General features: G+C 42.7%; 1 protein-coding gene across 1 annotated transcript in view; it reads right to left on the bottom strand.

Moving 5' to 3' along the window:
- Positions 1–1,704: 1,704 nt before the first annotated feature.
- The window catches only part of syt9b (synaptotagmin IXb), a 33,704-nt gene continuing 24,435 nt past the window's right edge, over positions 1,705–10,973 (bottom strand). Inside the window, exons 5-8 of the mRNA XM_026365818.1 lie at positions 10,095–10,215; positions 9,784–9,955; positions 9,561–9,690; positions 1,705–1,805 (exon numbers count right to left, since the gene is read on the bottom strand). Of these exons, the coding sequence (XP_026221603.1) occupies positions 1,728–1,805; positions 9,561–9,690; positions 9,784–9,955; positions 10,095–10,215 (501 nt within the window). The 3' untranslated portion in view covers positions 1,705–1,727. The remainder of the gene's footprint in view (positions 1,806–9,560; positions 9,691–9,783; positions 9,956–10,094; positions 10,216–10,973) is intronic.

Genomic DNA, 10,973 nt, shown 5'->3' with positions numbered 1-10,973 from the left:
ACATAAACAATACTTGTATTAATCGGAACTTTAAAACCCAAACACAACCACAGGGTGTGGCCCCAATTAAAGAAGTAAAGGTTGGTGTACAGTATGACACAATTTGTTCAACATAGAATCTCACGAGCTAATTAACATTCCCACAATATTCACCTGACTAATGCCTGTAAAGTAAAGCCTTGCTGACACTTCTTACTTCGTGTTTTACCAAAGAAACACAAGCTCTTCAGCAGGCCTGCATAAGATTAGAGCGCAAATGGTGAAAATCTGAACTGGAAACCTGTCAACACTGTTTCCGACATGTTCTCCAGCTGTTTTATGTGCATCTGACAAACAGACACATTCAGCTTTTTCAATCCAGGTGTCTCTACATTACCAGCATACAGGCGTTAGGTATGTTTTGTTGTGTCCTACCTGCATAAATGCAGTGATTGCTGCTCAAGCTACACCTTCTATGAAGACACAGCTGTATGCTGTACCACCAGTGGCATATGGGTGTACTTTTTTGTCCAAAATAATACAAAAAATTATTAAAAGTACTGCTACGGTAGCAACAATGACCACTTGCATGGCCTCAACCTACAGCTATTATGCTTGTTTCCCCTTTTTTGACCACACCCTGTTAACAAATGTAACATGCAGTAAATAAAACACTTTCTGTTCATCGGTAAGATGCGTCACACAATCTTGGAGCAAATGGTTTAATTTACAGGAAAAGTCTATTCTGTGAGAAAGTAAGTCAAAAAATGAAAAGTAAGGTTTACACTAAGAAAATCTTTGTTCATGTGTTCTCTGGTTGACAGAGATTTAGGCAACAAACTGTTTAAGAAATACATGAGTTTCAAATTTCAACACAACAGATAAACATGTTCAAAAGAGCTCAAACATCATGGACCTAAACAGGAATGCCGTCTTTGTTGTCTCTAATTCTACAAACCTACCAGGCTGGTAGCTGAGCACTCACACAAATCACTAGTTACAGCTTCACACATCCACCTAAAAAATAAACGCTTTTGGTCCACGTTTGCTAAAAAAGCTCGAACTGTTAGATAATCTCATTCTGTTAAAAGTGTCAGTAACAACGGAAAATGATGGAATTACTGCAGAATTTCAGCTGGAATGTAGTTAAGTGTTTTTTGGTTGTTAAAACACAAGAGGAAGTAAGATTAGCTTTAAGATTAACCTTTGCATCAGTCTTAACATAGTAAAGCCTAGATCAGTAATGACACATCAGTTTGAGTAATGGCTTATAGCTGATATTACTACTGGAGTCACGTGTTAGTCGCACCTTGTATATCCTTTAACATTTTAGCAGGACTCTCTGCAGGTCAATCAACTATTATTCTAACACCCTGAGGCTCTGTAAGTCTGGGTGTCTGTGTTTATGTGAGTGTGTGTGTATGGCTATCATTGTGAGAACCAGCATGAATTTTTAACCACTGGACTGAGGATATTTTTACAAAGTGAGGACATAGTAGCTGGTCCTCACAATGAGAAGAGTGTTTAAAGAGCAATTTCAGTAAAGTTTAGGGCGAGGCAGTTAGTTGTGATGGTTAGGGTTAGGGTAAGGCAGCACATGTGATAAATTAAAATTCATATAGAGTAGATTAACATGGCCTATGCAACTGTAGAGGGCTAGGGAATGCATTATGTCAATAAGAGTCCTCACACTGACTGCCATACATAAATGTGTATTTGTGTGTGTGTGTGTGTATGTGTGTGTGTAGTCAGGGCGATGGCGGTGTCTTCAGGGAATTGGTGGATCCTCCTTGACTTCCACTCCCTGTTGCTCCCTGTCCGACCCACTGGACCACAGCAAACAGGGAGAGAGAAAAGTAGAATTACAGAGAGCAGTGATACAAAAATCCAAAAACCAATACCAATGTTTTGAAGTGAGAAGGAAACACTACTAAGGTTTTGCTAGATCTAGAACTTGTGTAAAGCTGGTATTTTGTCCTGTGGGTGGCACTCGAAGAAAGTCCATGTAGTGATGAAACCTTTCATGCTTTGGGAATGTGGAGTTTGATTCCACAGGACTGTGGAGTCCCACTAACCTGAACGTTTAGGTTTATGTGAGAAAAGCACTTTGGTCAAGGTTAGAGAAAGATTCTGGTTATTTTAATGACCAAGTGCAGACCAAACTCTTTGTCTAAACCAAGTGAGTGCCTGAATTTCACACATTGTACAAGCTGGGTGATGTAATGCCAAATTGCAGGGTAAGTTGGTGAACTATATCGCTCATGAGGTCAGAATCTGATCCACTCAGTCCAACATCATTTGGACATTCACATGTGGAGGGTGCAGGGAAGAGCGACTGGAGAAACTCGGTGCTTTATGGGCCCAAAAACGCAGAAGAACGAGGAGGTAAATTCAAATACTGGGATCTGGGAAAACAAGGATGTTTTTTTTTAACAGTGAACCACAGAACAACTTTCATTGGGATAAACCAGTTTTTACAATACATTCACAGCTAGCAAGGAAATGCTCAGTCAGTCACAGAATGGTCTATAAACGGTGGCCTGTATGCAAGCACTTCCTCTAACATATGGTAAGAAGTGATTCAGAATAAAAATAATCAATAACACTATGGTGTCGTGCTGTTCTGTCTATTGCAGGATTCTGTTCAAACACTTCTTCTTCTTCTTCTTTCGGCTTTTCCCATCAGGGGTCGCCACAGCGAATCATCCTTTTCCACCTAAATCTATCATGAACATCTTCTACCCTAACACTAGCCAACCTCATGTCCTCTGTTAAGACATCCATATATCTCCTCCTTGGTCGTCCTCTTGCCCTCCTGCCTGGCAGCTCCATCTCCAACATCCTTCTACCAATATACTCACTATCCCTCCTCTGAACATGTCCGAACCATCTCAGTCTGGCCTCTCTGACTTTGTCGCTAACACAGGCAACGTGAGCCGTCCCTCTGATGTACTCGTTCCTTATTCTGTCTAACCTCGTCACTCCTAAGGAGAACCTCAACATCTTCATCTCTGCTACCTCCATCTCAGCCTCTTGTCTCTTTCTCACTGCTACTGTCTCTAACCCATAGAGCAGAGCTGGTCTCACCACTGTCTTGTAGACCTTTCCTTTGAGTCTTGCTGACACTCTTCTGTCACACAACACTCCTGACACTTTCCTCCACCCGCTCCAACCTGCCTGCACTCTCCTCTTCACCTCTTTTCCACACTCTCCATCACACTGAACTGTTGACCCCAAGTACTTAAACTCCTGCACCTTCTTCACCTCAGCTCCCTGTAACCTAACATTTCTACCTTGATCCCTCTAGTTCAGACACATGTATTCTGTCTTACTACGACTGACCTTCATGCCTCTTCTTTCCAGAGCAAACCTCCACCTTTCCAGCTGTTCCTCTACCTGCTCTATACTCTCACCGCAAATCACAATGTCATCCGCAAACATCATTGTCCAGGGAGATTCCTGTCTGACCTCATCTGTCAGCCTGTCCATCAACATAGCAAACAAGAAGGGACTCAAAGCTGATCCTTGGTGTAGTCCCACCTCCACCTTGAACTCCTCTGTCTGACCTACAGCACATCTCACCACCGTCATACTTCTCTCATACATGTCCTGAACTACTCTGACGTACTTCTCTGCCACTCCAGACGACCTCATACAGTACCACAGCTCCTCCCTCGGCATCCTGTCATACGCCTTCTCTAAATCTACAAAGACACAATGCAGCTCCTTCTGACCATCTCTGTACTTTTCCATCAACATGCAAAAACAGCATCAGTGGTGCTCTTACGGGGCATGAAACCATACTGCTGCTCACAAATCTCCACCTTCTTCCTAAGCCTGGCTTCCACTACTCTTTCCCACAGCTTCATTGTGTGGCTCATCAACTTTATTCCTCTGTAGTTGCTGCAGTTCTGCGTGTCACCCTTGTTCTTAAAGATCGGAACTAGAACACTTCTCCTCCATTCCTCAGGCATCTTCTCACTCTCTAGAATCCTATTGAACAAACTGGTTAGAAACTCCACTGCTGTCTCTCCTTAGCACTTCCACACCTCCACAGGTACGTCATCAGGACCAACAGCCTTTCCACTCTTCATCCTTTTCAAAGCCTTCCTAACCTCATCCTTTCCAATCTCTGCTATTTCCTGCTCCACAACATCCACATCTTCCTCCCTTCTTTCCCTGTCGTTTTCCTGATTCATCAGCTCCTCAGTCCTTTCTATATCCCACTTCCTTCTAGCCAACCTCTTCCTCTGGATGCATTCCTGTACTTCCTCATTCCACCACCAAGTGTCTTTACCTTCTTTCCTCTTTCCTGATGACACACCTAGCACCTTCCTACCTGTTTCCCTGATAACCTCTGCTGTAGTTTCCCAGTCATCTGGAAGCTCATCCTGACCACCCAGAACCTGTCTCAACGTCTGTCTGAATTCCTCACAAGTTTCTTCATTCTTTAACTTCCACCACTTGGTCTTCTTCTCTGACTTCCCTCTCTTCTTCTTCCTGACCTCCAGAGTCATCTTGCACACCACCATGCGGTGCTGTCTGGCTACACTCTCTCCTACCACCACTTTGCAGTCACTAACCTCTCTCAAATGACCTCGTCTACATAGGATGTAGTCCACCTGTGTACTCCTACCTCCACTTCTGTATGTCACTCTATGTTCCTCTCGCTTCTGGAAGTAAGTGTTGACTACAGCCATTTCCATCCTCTTAGCAAAGTCCACCACCATCTGTCCTTCCAGATTCCTTTCCTTCACACCAAACCTGCCCATCACCTCCTCATCACCTCTGTTGCCCTCACCAACATGCCCATTGAAGTCTGCTCCAACAACAACTCTCTCTCCTCTGGGGATACTCTCTATGACCTCATCAAACTCACTCCAGAATCTCTCCTTCTCTTCTAACTCACAGCCAACCTGTGGCGCATACCCACTGACTACATTCACCATCACCCCTTCAATTTCTAGCTTTATGCTCATCACCCTGTCTGAGACTCTTTTCACCTCTAGAACACTGTTTACAAACTCCCCCTTCAGGATCACTCCTACCCCGTTTCTCTTCCTATCCACACCATGGTAGAACAGTTTGTATCCTCCTCCAATGCTACGTGCCTTGCTGCCCTTCCACCTTGTCTCCTGCACACACAGAACATCTACCTTCCTTCTCTCCATCATGTCTGCCAGCTCTCTGCCTTTCCCTGTCATCGTGCCAACGTTAAGAGTCCCTATTCTCAGATCTATGCTCCTGCCTTTCCCCTTCTCTCTCTGCCCACGAACCCTTCTGCCTCCCCTCTTTCTTCGACCAACAGTAGTCAAATTTCCACCGGCACCCTGTAGGTTAACAGCACCGGTGGCGGTCGTTGTTAACCCAGGCCTCGACCGATCCGGTATGAAAGTCTTGTGGATGATTCGCATGGTTATTTTGACAATTTTTACGCCGGATGCCCTTCCTGACGCAACCCTCTCTATTTATCCGGGCTTGGGACCGGCACAGAAATCACTGGCTTGCAACCCCTGTGGCTAGATTTTCTGTTCAAACACTGTATCCACATTTTCCCCAAGAGTTGATTTAATGTGATAGTCTGATTTTAACCTTCCCTTCAGCAAGTTGACCATGCAGGTTACCATGGCAATATGGCAATATAGCGAGTTAACCTGAACCATCCCCGTGAGGCTGAGAAGCCTGGGATATAAGCTCAAAGTTGGTCTGAGAGCTGACTTTGCTCAGTGAGAGCAGCCCCTGCAGGGGGCCTTTCTGTTATTCAGCCATTGATTCATGTCACAAAGTGAAGGGAGCTGAGCTTTCTTCATTTCCTCTGCTTTCCACTCAATAGAATCAGAACTAGCTTGAAAATGGCTCGTGGGAATTCAAGAGGATTTTGTTGTTGGTGGTCTTCATCTTGTGTGTGTGTGTGTGTGCGTGTTTGTTCACAGCGCTGACTCAAGAGGTGAAGCTGGTGAATTCTTAATGCCCTCAGTCTGTTGTCTGTTAGTCTGACAACATTTCAGAGAAATAAAGTAGATAAGAAACCTGTGAATGTGTCTTAGTGAGAATAAACTGTATGTGTGTATGAGGGCAGAGGAGGGACAGCACGCCGCATCTGTTTGGACTCATTTATTGAATTTAAGGTATTCGTGTGTATGTGTGAATACTTCATGCGTGCATGCCTCTTTAAATACATTCAGTGTGTCTCCATAATTGTGTGTGGGTGTGTTTGCGTGTGAGAAATGTCCAGCAGGCTCGGGCCCCTGAGGGCTTCTGTGTTGATCTTTCAAGGAAACACAGATAAGCCATTAGCTGTTGTCCAGGCCAGTGCTGCTGCTAATGGCCTCAGAAAAGATCTGTTATAGGAGCGTGTGTATGTGTGCGTGCATGCATGTGCGTGCGTGTGTGTGTGTCTTGGTGCTATACAAAAAAAAAAACCTTAAGACAACAAGCTAGTTCTTCTAGCTTCACCACTGTTGGCAATATTAAGGTCACTGATCTTGCACCCATACTGCATGTCCTCTGGTAAACACAATGTGACAGCAGGCACTTCATTGCCTTCTACAGCTTGACGCAGTGCCCAGTGAAACACTGAGTGGTGAACTGAGAGAAGTGCGAACAATCCTGGTGTCAGAATGAAAATCTGAAACAGATCCATGGTGACATATGGTCTAAAAAGCTGTAACAGCCTTAAAAAAGTTGCAGCTCTTCTGTTGCTCAATTTGAACACTCACATTATGTGCACGCACAGGCTAAGTGGAGGAAAACCATTCACAAGTAACAGCTGCTGTAGTGTTGTCTTAGCCAGCAACATGAGGAAAGAGCATTCAGAGTGGAGGCAACTTAAAACAGTTCACACAGTGTTTCTGAAATACAAACAGACCTAGATACAGTCCAGCTCCACAAGGTTCAACACTGCAGTGTAGGATCACCTGCACCGATACGCAAAAAAAGGAGTAGCAGTTTAGTTCACAGACTCACTCTGAAGATCTAGAGAAGCCACGCAGCTACTAATAAGAAAGATCAGGAAATACAGTCTACACTACATATTCATTATTCCAAAGCATGACTGTTTTCATTCAAGTTCAAGTTATTGGACTTGTTTTCCACCCTAATCATCATATCTAACACACAGTCATTGTGTGTTAGATATGATGCTGAAAGAATACAGAAACTCTTCATCCTGCAGGTTTTTGCAGCAAAGGAAATTGTAGCTTTTATTGAATTGGCAGATGAATAATAAGGTCTAAAAGAAACTAAACTAAAAAAACTACAACTAAAAAAAAGTTCGGTTAAGTTGGGGTACTACACCAAGAAGGGTTTTGCAGCTTCTGGAGATCAAAATGGCAAAGAATGTTCTATTAACAACCTACAGTAGTAGAGCATCTTCAATACAGCCAGTGAATACACTCGAAGGAGCATTGCAGTATACAGGTCAATAGGCGTTTTGCAGTACACTGCCATATACTTATAGTGGTCATAAATCAATTTGTCCAAATGTTCTTCATTAGAGTGAAATATTTCTAACCTAAATAGAACCACCTCTGCAGGTGCTATCGGGTCAGGATCATGTGTGCATAAAAAACTCAACACTCAAAATGAAAATCTAAATGAGTATGACTTGGGGAAAGCAGCACATGCAAGTTATATCACTCATGTAGAAGCTAAAAGATTCTCCACGGTAAGTTGGCCTGATTTCAGTTGGAAATGTCATTAGCTGACAGGTTTATTAGAGATGGATCCAAGGGTCTTTTGCTTCTATTAAAATGAGCATCATCAGACTTCTGATAAATATACTGATGTCTAGAAAGGGCTCATGTTAGCAGTCCTCATGATGAACTACTGTATGTTAGTTGGCTCCCAGCTATGCTGCCCACTACATCTGGAAACTCGGAACATCCGGGTGCCTCTTAAAGCAACATTTAAGTAAATCTTTAAATTCCTCAGAAGAGAGAGGAGACCATAGCTGATGTTTTGTACATTTACCCGTTCAACAATCCATCGCACAAGCATTTTATCTGCGGATCCCTTCGGCTAAATAGATTTAGCTTTGACAACTTGACATGAATTTACATGAATCAGTCCAGCATCTGCTTTAGAGTGCTCTGTTTTTTTAATGAGCGTGGGCTGGGAATTCAGAAATAGAAACAGCTTATGAATGTACCTTTCTCTCTGTGTGGCTCTCTGGAAGCTAGGTGCCTGTTGTAGCAATCGCAGCAAAACAAGTCAACTAATACACGAGGTTATGCAGCACTTTTGTTATGTAATTATAGGCTTTTTTTCCACCATAACATGAGATGATAAGCATGACAACATGGAAAAGAATCTCATTTAAGGGCGCTTCATTTGTATTTCTGAAGTTGCCTGTGGTCTGAATTAAGTCTTCTGTTCATTTCAAGAAGCTCCCTATGGATGTGTCTGCTAAAAATGTGGCCTCATTTTGCTTTATTTTCTTTACAATTTTTTTTCTTAATAACTTACTACCTGTGGTTGTCAAGAGCTGGTGGTCGGGGAACGGACAAACAGCAGAAAGGTGATGACGAGAGCAAGAAAGACACACTAGCAAAGTAAAGAACGAAGACGAAAGGTATAAATACAAAGGGCAGTGATCAGCTATTGCTGCTCACCTAACAGCGAGCTGAACCATCCAGGGCGGGAACCCCTGTGTCGGGCTGTTAAATCGTCTGTCATCCCAGTGTTTGAGTGTGTTGGCACTAGTCAGACCCCCTATCTGCGGCTTTTCAGCCAATTCTGTGATGATCAGCTCTTGGTTCTCACCTTGGTTCTCTGTTTCCCAACAATGTTTTAATGTCTGGATACAAAACTTCAGACCCTGCTGGATCATTGCCCAAAGTGTTGACATTTTACACATTTGTGGTCACCAGAAGATGAACTGACTTTAACCTAACTTTTCATCTAGTGGAACAATGAGTGTCACAGCTGTCATTTTGAGTTCAATCTCTTAACAAGTAATCAGATGAATTGTCTTGAAGTAAGGTTCAAATTTTAGTTGTGCCCAGAGGATGTAACCTAACCATTTTGGTCTTTTCATCAAGTGCCACCCACAGCTCAGATTTTTTTTATCATGGGATCAATTACAGTATGTAGATTTTTTTTTATATTGCTGTGACTTTTCATCTAACGATGTCATTGGGTTGATATATGAGGGTTTGAGAGAAATGTCTCACTAATATCAGGCAGACTGCCATCAAATCTGGTTCAGACATGTTTAAGTTCCCCAGAGAATCAGTTGAGTACTAATACAGTATCAACTGGCAAATGCTGGCATACAACATGCGAACCTGCAATGAACATGAGAACTATTACCATCTAAACTGCAACATTATTATTATTATCATCATTGTGATTATCTTAGCATTTCGCTCAAACCACCATAAAGCTGGGGGGAAAAAAGCTAGCAAGACTGGAGATCTATTTTCTCGACGAGTCTTGTCTCACCTCCTTCCTCTTGTCCTTAGTCGATTGCATGAAAATGATCATCACGTAAGAGTAAAGTACTTTGTAAGAGGACTGTACTTAGTAAACCGTTTTATAACATCTATAGACAGTGCTATAGCATATGAAGGGGGACATACCTCTATGAGTGGGTGCCAGTGAGCGATGGGTTTCCGTGGGTACGTCAGCATTTCACTCCAGTGGTCTCGTCCCAGACTCTCGGCCTCATTGCCCACCCTGCACACCCCGATCACTTCATTATGTCCAACCCTGCAGCACAGCAAAGAGCAACACATGTAACACACTCCAATGTTGCACTAGTTGATGAAGCTAATATATAACATATATGGGTAACTTACTAACCGATCATAGTCCATGACAGCTATGAGCAGGCTGATCTGGTCAATGTTCTCTGGGGGAACATCAAACACAATGGCTTCATTGTAGACTGGGTTCAGTGTGTTACGCTTGGTTGATGTCTTCCTCTTCTTTAACCTTCGGCCTTCACACATCAGGGACACCTTCACATATGGATCTGGAAAGAGGTAACATGGTGATTCGATTAAGGATGACAAAATGTATTGACACTGGGAGCCATTTAGCAAATAACCATATTGGCTAACACTAATAAAGCACTTCTCAGATGAAACACTACATTGTCAGTCAGCACCCACCTGAGGCCCCAGTGATGTCCATGGCTTTGAGATTTCTGGCTTTGATAATAGTGATGGTGAGCCTGCCAGCCGTCGGGAGATAGCACAGTGAAAACATCAGCTCTCCCAGGTCCACGTTATCCTGCAAATCAAGATATAACATTTTCGCACCAATGCTCTTTTTGGTCACTCATAGTAACATCTTAAAGCACATTTCAACAGACTGTAAACATTATTTTCCAAATTCTTCTCTTTAAAGATCAGGGAAAGGCGGGAGGCAAGAATCACATCAAAAGGATTTTTGAAAATCACCCAGAGAACTGTCACCAATGGCACATCTTATCAATCTCTTATAAACATTACTTTATGCATCGTGGGTTTTTGATGTCTAACAATTTGAATTGAATGCATTCTTCTTCATATAACAGCAACTACAAAGCCTTTTGTGAAACCTGCATTGTCTACAGCATGGGTGCATTATAAGAACTGGATCTAAGACTCTTATCACACCCTGGTTTGTTTCAGTTATAAGGCAAAGCGAATAAGAGACAAACATGTTCATGATTTCCAGGCATTGTCTTTCCCATTTAAAATTGCATCAGATCTGAAAAATAAAAATCATACTTGGAGTCCTTGCACCAAGTGAAGGAGTTTAAGTATCTTGGGGTTTACGAGTGAGAGTAAAATGGATTGAAAGATTAACAGACGGATTGCTGCAGCAGCCACAGTAATGTGCCACAGTAATGTGGATGTTTTTGAGACAAAAGGCAAAGCTCTCAATTTACTGGTCAATCTACGATAAAAGCATAATCACACTTGCAGTAATTCTTAGCAGGGAGTTTAGGAAAAGCCTCTATTAAAGCAAAATAGGTTATGGTTAAGTGAAGGTGAAGTTGAGTG

This window comes from Anabas testudineus, chromosome 6 (genome assembly GCF_900324465.2).
Source record: "Anabas testudineus chromosome 6, fAnaTes1.2, whole genome shotgun sequence".
Taxonomy (NCBI): Eukaryota; Metazoa; Chordata; class Actinopteri; order Anabantiformes; family Anabantidae; genus Anabas; species Anabas testudineus.
The sequence above is the reverse complement of the archived record's forward strand: the minus strand, read 5'-3'. Positions and strand labels throughout refer to the sequence as shown.